The following is a 16,382-nucleotide window of genomic DNA, read 5'->3' as shown; positions in this document are numbered from 1 at the left end:
TATTTTGTAAGTTTCAGTTCAATTTATATTTTTATTTACTCACTTTGGATCATAACAGTCCTCCATGAGCTCTTCACAATGACACGTGAACCGCTATCCTGGCGAGACGCGTTTCCCCGCTACACCAATTTATAACTTTACACAAAGCTAAATCGTAACAATCACGCGCACGCACCTATGCTACTACAATGACGTCACAGTCAAACCAAATATTGAACAACAAACACGTACACACGTGATCAATTCGGTAAGGACTCAACTATTGTTTATGCATTATTAGTGTCGTAGTTGTTAGTGATTCAAATGTGACGCTATTTTCTCACAGAAGAAAGTTCGACCGAGAACTGAACAGACGTTTTCACGTCAAAACCCAGAAAAACTGACTTCCCCAACATTGGCGGAAACGACTAAAAGAAACGACATTCCCCTTACTTACAATCTCGTGCAGCACATTGTGCAGACCAGTCTTCGCAGTCATGGTGCTTAATTACACTTCTATCTCAGAGTGTCAATTACGACTTTAGCATCAAATGGAGCGAAACTGACCGATTTTGGACTTTAAACTCAAATATTTCTGGAACCAATACAATTAATATAATGGTTTCTCTTTCAGAGCTGTAGTAATAAAATAACAGAAAAGTACATCTGGCATATTAATAAAATTTTAGCCCTTCGTCGCCCACGTGCGGTCCTGGAAGACCTCAGAAGCACATTTTGTCTCCTGTCCAACCGCCATCTTGTCTCTCGCTGCTCCCTCCTACAAAAGCTCCTCCTCAATTGTTCTCGAGAGGTTGACATGGCAGCAATGATTCCGCAGGAGGTCAGTAGCTCTTAATGTTTCGATTGTGTTGTTGAAAAACGTGGATCCCATGTGGGAGGCTGTGTAAAAAAATAATAATAATAATAATTGGCACACTTGCAAATTTTATTTGCTCTCCCAACCATTGTTTTGTAAATACTGGTATTTTGGAAACCTATTTTTTTTCCAACCTGAATAGAGCATTTTGCTCTTTCAATTTTTCCTTTGTTGAAAAGGGTTGTTGGAGAGATCCCTGGTTCGTTGGTGAGGAGCAAACCATAGCAGATTGGGTGGGACAAGAGAGAAAAGAGCCACTTGAAGATGGGAATACTGAAGAAACAGACAGTGAAGAGGAGGACGAAATGTTGTTGGGAAAGGATGGAGAGACAATTTGGATGACTGTGACAAATTCTGCAACCAGAAATGCCCAAAGAAACAGCATTACTTACCTTCTCAATGCAAAAGGTGCTGCCAAAACAGGCAAAACTGCTCTCTGCTTCTCTGAATTACTTGTGAGTGAAGATATTATGTAGGAAACTGCACTTCACACTAATGAAGAAATCAGTAAAGGAGGCATTTTGGACCCGACGTTACAGGTATACAATCAACCCACTGATGTGAGAGAGGTGAAAGTACTTATTGGATTTATCTTTATTTGTGCGACTATCAAGAAATCTGAAGTGAATCTTGATGGTCTTTATTCCAAAAGTTTGGTCTTTCATTTTTCAGATGTGACATGTCCAAAAACTGAATCAAATTCATTCTTCTACATTTGATATTTGCTGACTGGTGTGGCCAAGCGGTTCTAAGCGCTTCAGTCTGGAACCACGTGACCGCTACAGTTGCAGGTTCGAATCCTGCCTCGGGCATGGATGTGCGTGATGTCCTTAGGTTAGTTAGGTTTAAGTAGTTCTAAGTTCTAGGGGACAGGTGATCTCAGCTGTTAAGTCCCATAGTGCTCTGAGCCATTTGAACATTTGAGATTTGATTCTAAACAAACACATGATGAGAGAAGGAGAAATGATAAATTACACCTATTAGTGAAGTATGGGTCATTTTCAATGCAAACTGTGGGACACATTATACCCCGTCTGAATATGACACTACTGATGAAACTCTTCTTACTTTCAGTGGGAAGTGAGCCTTCAAAATGTATGTCCCTAAAAAAATTGATAACTATTCGAAGATCATATCACTTTGCAACACTAGCACATTTTATTTTTGTGGTGGGATAACCAATGCAGGTAAAACTATAATTCAGAGGGAAGAATCCCTTATTTTGCCAATACGCTACATCATTCGCCTGTGTGGAAACATTGCAGTGTAACAGCTACAACTGGTTTGTATCATGAAAATTGGCTCAGGACCTTACTGAACATAAACCCACTTTACATGAAATGAATATTCACAGTGGTGAATATGTACGACTATCAGCTGTATAATGGAATGACGACAATGAAAATTTGTGCCGGACCGGAACTTCAAACAACAAACTATGACACTCCATACGAGCCACAATCGCACCTTGGATCTGTACCTGTTGGTAGCTGGAGTGCATGCTCTGAGCACCCAATGGAAAGGGTACGAGAAGATGTCCATGTCAAAACTGTTATCAGGGACAATGACACAGGTGTAGCAACAATGATTACCAAAGTACAAAGGACAACTAAAACAAGCAGAAAGTTATATATGTTCAGCAAACTAGATACAAAATCTGTATTGTCAATATGTCACTGAGGAACTTAAAACATTCAGCATAGGGCAGGAGCATGTACAGGAACTATGGCTCAAGTTTGAAAGAATGCACTGGATAGATAAGTACCTAGTAAAATACTTCATAATGAGAGGGAACCTCTATGTATACAGTCACTGTAAAGAAACTCTAAAGAAACTGATATTACCGCATAATAAGTATATAGTAAAGTGTAGGGCTATAGATAGAGAGATTCTGAATGAACCATGTTTGCCTATCAAAAGAGAAACGTGTGATTGTGCGATGCCTCCAAAGACTACCATAGTAGGATATTGTCAAATGACAATTCACAAAACTCAAAGAAATTCTGGTTGTATGTAAAAGCTGTTAGTGGCACCAAAGTTACTGTCCAGTCCCTAGCAAATGAGACAAAAACTGAAATTGAGGGTAGCAAAGAAAAAGCTGAAAGGCTTAACTCCATTTTCAAATGTTCCTTTACAGAGGAAAACCCAGGAGAATTTCTCCCATTTAATCCTCATACCAATGACAAGATGAATGAAGCAAATATTAGTGTCAGTGGTGTTGAGAAACAACTGAAATTGTTAAAGTTGAACAAAGCTCCAGGCCCCAATGGAGTCCCTGTCAGATTCTACACTGGCTTTTTGGCTGAGTTTGCCTCTCTTCTAACTATAACCTATCATAGATCCTATGAACAAAGAGCTGCATCCAGTTCTTGAGAAAAGGCACAAGTCACACCCACCTACAAGAAGGGTAGTATACATGATCCACAAAATTACCATCCAATATCCTTGACATCAATTTGTTATAGAATCTTAGTTCCTATTCTGAGCTCAAACATAATGAGGTATCTCCAACAGAATGATTTCCTCAATGCTAACCACTGTGGATGCTGAAAACATCGATAGTATGCAAACCAATGCTCACTTTTCTCACATGACATACTGAAAGCTTCAGTTCACGGCAGTCAGACAGATGCAGTATTTCTTGATTTCCAAAAAGCCTTTGACTCAGTCCCACACCTATGCTTATTGTCAAAAGTATGATCATACGGGGTATCAAGTGAATTTTGTGACTGGATTGAGGACTATCTGGTAGCGAGGACACAGCATCTTATCTAGGGTGGAGAGTGATCATCAGATGTAGAAGTGACTTTGGGTGTGCCCCAGGGAAGTGTGTTGGGACCCTTGCTGTTCATTTTGTATACTGATGACCTTGAAGACAGTAGTAAAAGTAGCTTCAGACTTTTTTCAGATGATGTAGTTATCTGTACTGAAGTACTAACTGAAAGAATCTGCATAAATATTGAGTCAGAGCTTTATTAGATTTCAAAGTAGTACGAAGATTGGCAACTTGCTTGAAATGTTCAGAAATGTAAAACTGTGTACCTCATAAAATGAAAAACTGTATATCTTATGACTATAATATCAATGAGTCACTGTGGGAATCAGCCAACTCATTAGGGATATGAAATGGAATGATCACATAGGTTCAGTCACTGGTAAAGCACGTAGCAGACGTCATTTTATTGGTAGAATATTGGGGATGCATGATCAGTCTACAAATCACAATCTTAAAAATCACTCTCATGACCGGAACAGTCCTCAAATGTGTGGGACCCATACCAAACAGGACTGACACGGGATACTGACTGTACGCAGAGTTGGGCAAACCTGGTCACAGGTTTGTCTGCTCCATGGGAGGGTATCATAGAGATACTGAAGGAACTGAACTGGAAGATTCTTGAAGATAGACATAAACTACACTGAGAAAGTCTATTAACAAAGTTTCAAGAACTACCTTTAAATGATGACTCTAGGAATATACTACAATCCCCTATGTATCACTCACACAGGGTTTGTAAGGGTAAGATTAGAATAATTACTGCATGCACAGAGACATTCAGACAATCATCCTTCTCACTCCACATGTGAATGGAATGGGAAGAAACCCTAATAACTGGTTCACTGGGATATAACCTCTGCCATGCACCTCACACAGTTTGCAGAGTACAGATGTAGATATAGAGGAAGAATGAGGAAAAGAAGATGATGAAATAGTAGAAGAAGAAGGAGGAGGAGAAGGAGAAGGAGGAGGAGGATAATGAGGAGGAGGGGGAAAGTGCAAGAGAGAACTACAATGGGAAGGGAGTCGAGACCATGAGGAGTTTTGTACAGGACTGAGTTGAGCAACAACCGTATACGACCTACCTCGCCCTGGAATTGTCACTTGTTTCTATTTTACAGCTGCTAGATAAAGCCACCCTCATTATGCCAAGAGAGCAAATACAGCGGAATCTTCAGGAGTATTTTGTCCTTGTTGTTTTTTATATTTGGCTTTGCATTGAGGGGATATGAAAAATGAACAGCAGTATTTTTGCAAGTAATGCGAATCTGGAACCTGCTCTGTTCCATTTTTATAACGTATTTTAGAAAAAATAATTAATAAACTGTGTACCTTTTACTTAACTGTTAAGTCAGGCTGACTTCAATAAACTAATAGACAGTCAAAGGAGCAATGAGAATTACACAAAAAATGGGGAGATACTAGAAGAGTAAGAGGGGAGGACTGTAAAGTCAAAGTTTTCCTGCTGGAATTAAGCCACTGTACACACAGGTCAACTTCAAAATGACAATCTAATTCTAGTCTAGTAATTATGTGCATAATGTGGAAATTAATTCAGTTCATGGCACAACCAATCCAAACAAAGCATCTATGAACAATGGCATTATCAAAATCAAAAAGAAGAATACAAAGAAACTACAAGGGTGCCCTTTCCTTATGATATTCTCTCACTATGCCAGTTTATTCTCTTGTTTGTACAAAAACCAAGCAAGATGTCATAATGGTAGGGCACTGCATTCTCATTCAAGAGGATGGTGGGTCAAATTTCCATCCAGATTTAGGTTTTCTGTAGTTCCCCTAATATGGTGAGGGTGTATGCCAGGAATGTTCTTTTGAAAATATCACAGCCAATTCTCTTTCCTTTCCCTCCTGGGCCCATGGGTGTCCTCATCTCTAATGACATTACTGTCAATGGGGCAATAAAGTCTAAGATCTGATATTTACTTGTTTCATTAAGATTGCTTTTAAACTGCAACGTATGTCCTTCTGAATCTGCTTCCTGTATTCATCTCTTGGTCTCACTCTATGATTTGTACTCCCCACACTTCCATCAAATACTAAATTGGTGATCCTTTGATGCCTTAGAATGTGTCCTATCAACTGATCCCTTCTTAAAGTCAGGGTGCACCAGAAATTTCTTTTCTTCCCAATTTTATTCAGTGCCTCCTTGTTAGTTATGTGATCTACCCATCTAATCTTCAGCATTCTTCTGTAGCACCATATTTCAACATCTTCTATTCTCTTCTTGCCTAAACTGTTTACCATCCATGTTTCACTCCCACCCATGGCTGCTCTCTGTACATATATACCTAAATCTATGTTCGATGTTAATAAATTTCTTTTCTTCAGAAATGTTTCCCTTGCCATTGCCACTCTAAATTTTATATCCTCTCTCCTTCAGCCATCATCTTGTTATTTTACTCCTCAAATAGAAAAACTCATCTACTACTTTAAGTATCTCAGTTTCTAATCTAATTCTCTCAGTATCACCTGATTTAATTCAGCTGCATTCCACTATCCTCACCCAGACTGTCACAGAATTCCTAAAAACTGATGGCAAGATCCCCAGTCACATTCATGAAAGGATTAGGAATGTTACTGGGTTGCTGCAGTTGATACAGTGTCAACATTAAGACATTCATTTTGTTTCTGAAGAGAAGCTACTGGGAGTGTGATATTGGCTGATCGAAAGCAGAGTGGCTGACACACTGCTGAGACTGCCCTAAACATTATGTTTATGTGGATTTTTGGAAAATAGCAAGCAATTCTGTGCAATACTTCATCAGCTCAAGGGGAAAAAAAAAGAAAAAAAAAAAGAAAAAAAAGTCTGTGTGTGTGTGTGTGTGTGTGTGTGAGAGAGAGAGAGAGAGAGAGAGAGAGAGAGAGAGAGAGAGAGAGAGAGAGAGAGAGGAGAAGAAGGGGAAGAAGAAGAAGAGGAAAGGCAACTCTTCACTGAAGTGAGTTCACCCAACAAAAATGTGAGTGCGTACAGATCTCACACACACACACACACACACACACACACACACACACACACACACACATGTGCAAATGAGTGCTCAAACCATTCAAAGGATTGGAGGACTTACCTGCCAAGGCCACTAAAGAAAGCTTATTGCTGTTGTCTCCAGATAAGAAGACTGGAAAACTGTGTGTGTTACTGGCTGAGGAACAGAGACAGCAGTTTTTCCTACCGCAATAATATAAAAATGTTGAGAAGGATGGAAATTTAACTGAATCCAAGACCACTATTCATAACAGTTCTAGCTACAAGCTGTGTAAATTGCACTCTGTTTTCTTCTAAGTTAAAAGAGAAATAATTTAGGGGGCATTACTTTCTGATTGACCCCTGTGCCTTCAACTCTGCTTCCATCTTGAAACAGCCAGGAATGCAAACATCATGCTGGCCTTTCCGAGCCACCAGCACAATACCTCTCCTCTACCTGTCATTGATTAGGAGATCAGTGTTATCATCTTTTCTTGACACAAAGAAAGGCAAGCTGACAGAGAAACACTTTTACAGTTAAACAGTGCTGCAGTTTGATTTTGTACCTCACCTTTCTATGGACAAACATACAACCAATAAACAATTACTGAAGAAAATGAAAACCTTAGGAAATGATGCCCTTTAACATTTGCAGCAAGCTAAAACTGTCTTCTATGGAATTTTTCTCCTTTCCTAACATACCAACTATTATACTGCAGGGTAATTTTTACTTGTGTTGCTTTCATTATCATCCCATAAAAAAGGCCCTTAATTCATGATATGAGTTTACCCTATTGTCTTTCTCTTTACTTAATAAACCATGACTATAATACATTCTGCCCTTTTATGTTCACCTTACATGAGTTAGTCATAAAAATTGAAATACCACCTTGAAAAATTAATTTGTTTATTTATTTGCAGATACAAGTGTGCAGCCCTGGTACGGAGAGAAACCCTGCATCACAGCACCATAGCACACCACTAGAGGAGCTGCACCAAAGTAAAACATTTATTCTCTCCTCAAAATATGTTTTGCAAATTGTTTAACAAGCACACTGGCAAATTACTGATATGTCTTCATAAATGTCCTACTAACAAACAAAAACAATGTTGGCTGGTGACAAAGTTGTAACCCTACGAATTTTTTCGCGAAAAAGTGAATGTCTCCAGGAATCCTTTACTTATAAAACCTCTGTGCTATGTTGGACAGAAAAAGTTCATCAGAGCTATAGACAGCATCATTAGGCACATTCTTAGATATGCCTGGATAAATCAGTCAATCATAGCACAGGCAAATTAAATGAAAGGGAGGGAAATAGTCATAGAACAGCTATCTTACAATGAAGCACATTCTACCACATACTGCTTCTTATGGTAATTATTTGTTTGTGTTACACTCATCCCCACAAATGAATCATCATATAGATGTAGGGTTATCCATTTGGTCCTGGTGATGCACATGGCACACAATTTTGCCATGCTACATCATTTATGAAAGAAACAATTGGCGAAGTTGGATCAATTTTCTGCACTCTGTCTTTATGAAATAGTCTTAAAATAAATTACTAGCCTCACTCTGCCTGTGCGTCAAGTAGCCACAACATCGACGGAACTGACATTAGCCCTGTAAGAATCTGGTTGCAACCAAGTAGACTCTGATTTAACAATACATGGCTGACAGTTTCCACTTTACCTACTGGAAAAAAAGGAACAAAAGTCCTCAGAGTCTAAGGTAAGAAAAGTCTCAGGATGAGAGTAAAAATGTGTGAGGGATAAACACTTTCTGAGGAAATGATATGTCCATTTTTTTCACTTTCAGTTGTTTCATGAAACGTGTTCCTACAGCAAACACCTCCTCCTGTTAGCAACTGGCTCATTATCCCAAGGCATAGTAACTAACAGTGGATAAGGAAGTTATGAAATCCAAGATAAAATACAAAATAACATCCTACTGGTATTAAAACATGACAAACTCCCTTTAAAAAATCAAATCTGCCAATACAAGACCACATTCATGAGAGGAAATATATCTGCAATTTCATGTTAACTCTCCATACTTGGAAAGTAACATAGCTGATACCTAAGGATCACAAATGTCATCTTAACAGAAAGAAACACTGCTGGAAATTGTAATTTCTGTTTTAATCACTTACTATATATGTAGGATAACTACTTTCCTCCCAACAGGTTCTTCATAGATTTCTTCAACCACCATGTTTTTAGTTATTCCCCATCTTCCACCAACTCTTCTCATAATTTACTTTGTTACTTACTGATCAATGAAAATTCACTGACATCAGGAGAAACACTTCCAGAACATAAGCTGGTGCAGCAAGCTCTTGAAAGAGCACTCTCTGAATGCTAAGAACTCTCCATTACTTACAACAGTTGGATTTAGGAAACCTAAACCCATTGTCTAAAGGCTTAAGACAATTGAGGGTCTTACAGAAATGGGCCCAACACTGTTCTCATACATGACTGCAAGCCCATAATACATCAATCATGGGTTCAAGGATGAGCAAATTACATATATGCCATGTCAGTCTCTTTGATAGCTGTTCTCAAAATTAAAATCCAGTTTGGATCATTTACTGTTATCAGATATTATTTCTACACAATTGGAAATGAAGTGTTATGGACTGAAGGGTCTACAGTAAAGCTGCAACTGTATGACCATCCCTGCAGACAAAGATGCGCCCTGTTCAACAGCTAGCTCATTAAAATTCTCTTGTGTGTGCCTGCTTATGACTGAACAGTTCTACTACATGACGACACTTCCCCTCAACAAACATGGGTATCGGAGAGACAAAAAATTTCATGTAAGTTGCACTTATTATAGAGCAAGAGTTGCAGTGCTGAGAAAATGGACTATCTCTAATGAACCACACTCAAAGAGACAGAATACTATAGAGTGGCAAAACCATGATCAGACTGAAGCAAAGTGAGCAACCCTCTACCATGTTTTTGAAAGTCAGAACAAAGGGGCACAGTAACTAACAATGCATAAGGTAATTATGAAATCCAAGTTAAAATAATAAATCCACATATTCACATAAAGTTAAACAGAAAAAAGGTGTTCCTGTGCTGGTGTACAACACAAATGCACAAAATGAGTAACAGATAATATTTGTAAACTGTACACACTTTAAATAAGATATATTCAGAGTTTTATTACTTTTGGATGTGCAGTTACACACTTTCCAAACATTAGTTATAATTTTGAAAAGACATTCAGAAAATGCTTATTTGCAACTTCCCACATGCATTATCTCATTTTCAAAACAAGCACATAGTGACGAGTGACTAAAATGACATAGCCACGACCACTTTTTACTCGTATTTGGATACCAGTCTTGTGACATCCCTCACCTGCTAGTTTTGGGAGGATTCATTGTATTCTATTGTTTCTAGAGTGTAACTTGGGTGTTAGCGGTATGCTGTTTCAAGGCAACAGCATAAACATGTCACTCTAGGCATGATTTGTTATAATTAAATGTCAATTAAAAACACATCAGCTGTGAAATTCCTTAGAAGATTCTAAGATGAACCATCTTAATGTTCAAAATGGCATGTGGTCACTGTGGTCATGTGAAGCAACATACAGTTACCGAGTTGAAGGCAGTACTTTTGCATCTTGGTAAAGACAATATTTCCCCCTTTTTTCCCTATCTTCACATTTATTAACACATTCTGGGATTTCCTTATTCATGTATCGAAAGTATGTTCTGCAATAGTCAATGTTATTTGCATATAAGAGTGTGCACTATGAGAAATCAGTTTCTGTGATTTCATGACTTCAGTCTGAGTAAGAAACAAAACATGAAGTAGTTGTGAGTGAGACAATTAGCAGTGAAATTTATATTCTTTCTTGTCACAAATATTTGAATGGGTCTTTTTTCTAAATATGTTGCAATTTCCGAGGGTGTGGTTAGGCAGGAATCTAGGAGTACAGCTTAAACGGCTGTGAGTGAAATGAGCAGCAGTCATATTCAAAGTCTTGCTTGTCACAAATATTTAGTTACAGTCTTTACGAGTACTTTCATAAATCTGGCGATCAAGACAAGGTTCACATTGCATAGCGAGTGATAGATGTCTTGTAACTGCTTTCCCATCTCAGCCAAATGCCTTCTGCACACCATATTACTTCCTCATTTTAATAGCTCATACAAAATCACTCCCAAAGATGTGGCAAATAATCATACAGGATGGCACCGCAGAGAGTGCTAAACAATGAATCACAGCATCTCTATGTACACTCCATCTCTCTGATTACACTCACATGTCTGTCTAGTAGTCCTGATTGAATACTTCCACTGTTTCCTTAAATTTTTCTTAATCAATTTCTAAAAAGTTGATTAGATGATTAGTTGTCACATGATTCATAAAGAAAACACAACCATCATTCACAATTGGTTTATGCTGTATATTTTTACATGTTAGTATAGTTTGTATACTTTTGTAAAATGACATTTCACAATCATAAATGGAGAATTCACAAAGAAATTTTGGATTCTGGTGGACGTTGATTACAAGAGTCTCAATATCTCCCTCTTAGCAACAAAGAGTATAAGAGCCAGAGTACTGATTCCATCACACAACATTTTACAGAATAGTTGGGCAACATGTTGTGTCCTCAAATACAAAATAGTACACTTGATACACAATCACATCTGACAGCAAGTGTCAGAGTTAATGTAATTCTAAACAATGTTGGCATTATTGTTGAATCATTCAGAACGAAGGTCAGAATACAAATAATGCCAACTTCTGTTGCATTATAAACTATTTTCTGCTATATTTCATATTTAAACGTTTTTTGATATATATAATGTGCACATTACATTCCAAAGCAATTTTTGAGAAAAATGAGAGCAAGGGGAAAGGTGGTAAAAAACTGCAAAAATAATATATGCCATTCTTACATAAAATAAGCAGCCATCCCCTGCTGATCTGAGATGCAAGTGCAATTGAAGGTTATGTAAATTTACATGCAGTACATTTCATGGTAACTTACCTGTGCAACATTTTCAAAGTGTTCATGGCTCTTCTGGTAAACACGTGCTTTCTGTAAGTTGCGTCCTATACCAACATTTTTTCGAAGGAAAACTTCTCCATGGTTTGCCAACCAGTCAAGGACCTAGAATAAAAAGGAAGAACCCGACAAGAAAGCTTCAGATACAGAGCCAAATGAAAACAAATTATCATAACATGATGTGACCACATATTACTCATGTACAGCAGATACTTTTGCAGTTTGTATGTTAGTTTTACTTACTATAAATAAAACAGGTGTCAAGTGTAATATACTCTTTGTAATTCTGAAGGTAGCAGAGATAAAATATAGTGAGAAAAATATTATCTGCAACTTGGACAGAAAACAGACTGTAGTTACAAGGGCTATTCAGAAAGTAGGAAACGTTTCCGTCTGATGCCGCTAGACACGCGCCAATCGCATATATTTTGGTATGTGCATGCTCGGCAGCTCAGTCGGCATCCATCTGTGACAGCGGGAACGTCTCTGCACATCTGGTTTTTTTTTTTTTTTTTTTTTTTAATTTGAATTTGAAAGGTGCACTGCGATCAAAAATCCTGCCAGTTGTCAGGTGCGGTCTGTGATACAGTTTTTGTTGGCAAAAAACCTAAAACCTATAGAAATTTTCATAAATTGTGTGGAATGTATGGAAACAATGTAATGGGTGAATGTTCCATCTGGAAATGGTGCATTTGGTTAAAAATGACTGAACTAACGTTAATGATGAAGAGAAGCGTGGACGCTCGAGCACTGACTGACGATCTTGTCGCTAAAGTTGATGAAGTGATTCATGAAAACCATCGCTTCACATAACGGAGCTTTTGCTTTCTTTTCCACAAATTTCACGGACTTTATTGTTTGAAACTGTCATTCAAAAGCTAGGCTACCACAAATTTTGTGCACGATGGGTGCCCAAAATGCTTACAGAGCACCATAAAGAACAGCAAATGGGGGCAACATTGACATTTATGGAGGCCTACCACAAACATGGTGATTCATTACTGGATGGAATCATCAACGGTGACAAGACATGGATGAAACGCATCAATTGCGAGACAAAATTACAGTCCATGGAGTGGGCGTACACAAGGTCCCCCCCAAAAACCAAGAAAATGTTTGCAAACCTTGTCAACAAGGAAGTTGATGGCGAAAGTGTTTTGGCATAGGCAAGGTGTGCTTCTTATTGATTTTCTCAAACATGGAGCAACCATAAATTCTGCCCAGTACTTTCAAACTTTGCACAGTCTTAGAAGAGCAGTTCAAAACAAATGCCAAGGAAAGCTGACATCCAAAATTTTGTTTTTGCATGACAATGCCTGATCTCACATGGCAAACCGCACTAAAGAACTCCTTAATTCATTCAGATGGGAAATTTTCCTACAACCCTGATCTTGCACTAAGCGACTTCCGACTGTTTCCCAAGATGAAGATCTGGCTTGCAATGCAGCACTTTGATGACGGTACGGAACTCCAGGCAGGCGTGACCCACTGGCTGAAGTCTCAAGTGGCAGAATTTTACAACGAAGGTCTTTCAAAGCTTGTCCATTACTACGATAAGTGCCTCAGTGTATTTGGTGACTATGTAGGAAAGTAGTATGTCAGTCGCTCTTTCAGATGTATATAATAAAATGTATTTCTTGTACTTAGTTTTTTTTAATGCCAAAACATTCTCTGCTTTCTGAATAGCCCTCATATAAGACTGAAAGGACATGCAAGGGAAGCAGTAGTTAAGGAAGAAGTGAGAAAGCATTGTAGCCTATCTGTGATGTTATTCAATCTGTATACTGACAAGGGAACCTCCCCATCGCACCCCCCTCAGATTTAGTTATAAATTGACACAGTGGATAGGCCTTGAAAAACTAAACACAGATCAATCGAGAAAACCGGAGGAAGTTGTGTGGAACTATGAAAAAAATTAATAAAATATACAAACTGAGTAGTCCATGTGCAAGATAGGCAACATCAAGGACAAGACAAGCTGAGGAGCGCCGTGGTCCCGTGGTTAGAGTGAGCAACTGCGGGACGAGAGGTCCTTGGTTCGAGTCCTCCTTTGAGTGAAAATTTTACTTTCTTTATTTTCGCAAAGTTACGATCTGTCCGTTCATTCATTGACGTCTCTGTTCACTGTAATAAGTTTAGTGTCAGTGTTTTGCAACCGCACCGCAAAACCGTGCGATTAGTAGACGAAAGGACGTGCCTCTCCAATAGGAACCGAAAACATTTGATCGCAAGGTCATAGGTCAACCGATTCCTCCACAGGAAAACACGTCTGATATATTCTTTACGACACTGGTGACGGCATGTGCGTCACATAACAGGAATATGTTGTCGACCCACCTAACTTGCACACTTGGCGAACGGGTAAAAAGATTCTTCTACCTTGCCTGATTTAGGTTTTCTTGTGGATGTGATAATCACTCCCAAAAAAGGGATGAAAACATAAGAGTTTGTCACATAAACTGCAACAAATGAATGCAACAGTTTCACAGCTTTCCCTGTGCTCTGTCAAAACATATGTTTTTTACGTTTTCAAATGTTTCCGTGCGTAGACCGTCAAATCCTGCATATGTCCAAGCAAATCTGAACATGTCCTGGAATTTTGGAGAGTGAAGTTGATTACGTGTGAGTGCCTGAACTTTGATAATTATCTGAAAATAAAAAATTAAACTTTTCATCCGAGGGAAGATTTGAACCAAGGACCTCTCGTTCCGCAGCTGCTCACGCTAACCACGGGACCACGGCGCTCCTAAGCTCACAAAATCCTTGATGTTGCCTATCTTCGCATGGACTACTCAGTTTGTATATTTTGCTTATTTTTTCATAGTTCCATACAACTTCTTCCTGTTTTCTCGATTGATCTGTGTTCAGTTTTTCAAGGCGTATCCCTGTGCCAACTATTAACTAAATCTGAGGGGGGTGCAATGGGGAGGTTCCCTTGTGAGTAAGCCATGAAGGAAACCAAAGATAAAGCTACAAAGTAAATTAAATTTCAAAGAGAAGAAATTAAAACTTCGAGGCTTTCCAATGATATAGTAAATCTGTTAGCGAGAGCAAAGGTTTGAAAGAGCAGTTGAACAGAAGAGGTTATGTCTTGAGAAAAGGTTATAAGATGCATGGCAACAAAAGTTAAAGAAGGGTAATGGAATGTAGCTGAGTTAAATTAGGTTATGTCAAGGGAATTGAATTAAGAAACGAGACATTAAAAGCAGTAGAGTACATGTTGCTGTTTTGGGCAGCATAATAACTTATGATGGCCAAACTGGAGAGGATACAAAATACAGACTGGCAATGGCAAGAAAAGCATTTATGAAAAAAGGAAATTCATTAACGATGAATATAAGTTTCAAAGACAGGAATTCTTTTCTGAATGTATTTGTCTGGAGTGTAGCCTTATGCACAAGTTAAATGTGAATAATAAGCAGTTCAGGCAAGAAGACAACAGAAGCTTTTGAAACGTGGTGCTACTGAAGAATGCTGAAGATTAAATGAGTAGATCTAGTAATTAGTGAATGAGTATTGAACTGAAATGAGGAGGAAAGAAATTGATGGAACATCTTGACTAAAACAAGAGTTTGGTTCATGGGATACACCTGAAGGCATCAAGGAATTGTCAGTTTGATACTGTAGGGAAGTGCGTGGAGCAAAACTGCAGATGGATGCTTTATTACAGCAAACAGTTTCAAATGGAAGCAGAGATAATGAGGCTTTCACGTAACAGACCAGTGTGGGAAGATGCAACAAATTAGACATTGGACCACATTACAGCACAAACAAAACAGGATACAGAGACTTAACGATTGGTTCATATTGTCTACCGCTCTATCTGAGAGAAGCAGAGACAGAGGTGAGTACAGACCCACTTTGTACAAAACTGATGCATGGAGAGGTGGAGGGAACTGGCTGTACCCGAAAGACTAGTATTCATGTTATTCATGTCTGCATGCATGCAGTAAATGAAGAAATGTAAACTATGCTGACATTATTACCTGGAAGGCTCACGGATTCCCTTGAGACAAGGATGTGCAGCAGGCAGTTATGCACTTCTTCAATGTGTCAGAATACAGTATTTTACAAAAGGGGTATCTTTAACCTGGTGCATTGGTGGGATGATTGCCTCAGGGCTCACAGTGATTTTGCCTGATTGACATACCAATTCTGAACTGTATGGCCTTCAAATGGGTACTTTTTGATAACCTCTTATATTTTGCATAGGTTGGAAAAACCATAAGTATGCGGACTGCTTGCATAAATACTTATGAATTAAGCTGACTGAGATTTGGTGAGCCAAAAGTTAAAGAAAAACTAAAGGAATAGTAAGTGGGAGAATGACATACGAGTGTTGTTCAGAAAGTAACCTCCAATTGTATGTAACAAGGAAAGTAAAGGGGGAATGTAACAGTCACAACACTAAATCATACCATTGTGATAAAACTACCTTTTGAAATGACAGATTCAACAGAATACGATTTCTCTTTTTTGTTACACTGCAGAGGGAGAAAGCCTGCTTAACAGAGTCATGTCTAGTGATGAGACATAGGTTTCTTATACTAATATGGAAGCAAAGCTACAGTCAGTAGGGTTGTGTTATACTGCCTCACCCAACAAACAAACAAATCAGCATGCCACACTGTAGTAATCAGAAAGATTATTGTGTCACCCAATAGTGTTATCAATGATCAAGAATGCACTCAAACTATTTACGATTGCCCTATGGCATACACCAAGAAAT

General features: G+C 38.5%; 1 protein-coding gene across 1 annotated transcript in view; it reads right to left on the bottom strand.

Moving 5' to 3' along the window:
* LOC124794768 (kalirin) overlaps positions 1 to 16,382 on the bottom strand; it is a 2,150,963-nt gene that overhangs the window by 1,203,279 nt on the left and 931,302 nt on the right. The window contains exon 17 of the mRNA XM_047258392.1: positions 11,636 to 11,758. Within this exon, the coding sequence (XP_047114348.1) occupies positions 11,636 to 11,758 (123 nt within the window). The remainder of the gene's footprint in view (positions 1 to 11,635; positions 11,759 to 16,382) is intronic.

The sequence above is a fragment of the Schistocerca piceifrons genome, chromosome 4 (assembly GCF_021461385.2).
Source record: "Schistocerca piceifrons isolate TAMUIC-IGC-003096 chromosome 4, iqSchPice1.1, whole genome shotgun sequence".
NCBI lineage: Eukaryota > Metazoa > Arthropoda > Insecta > Orthoptera > Acrididae > Schistocerca > Schistocerca piceifrons.
This window is presented reverse-complemented; position numbering and strand designations above follow the sequence as displayed.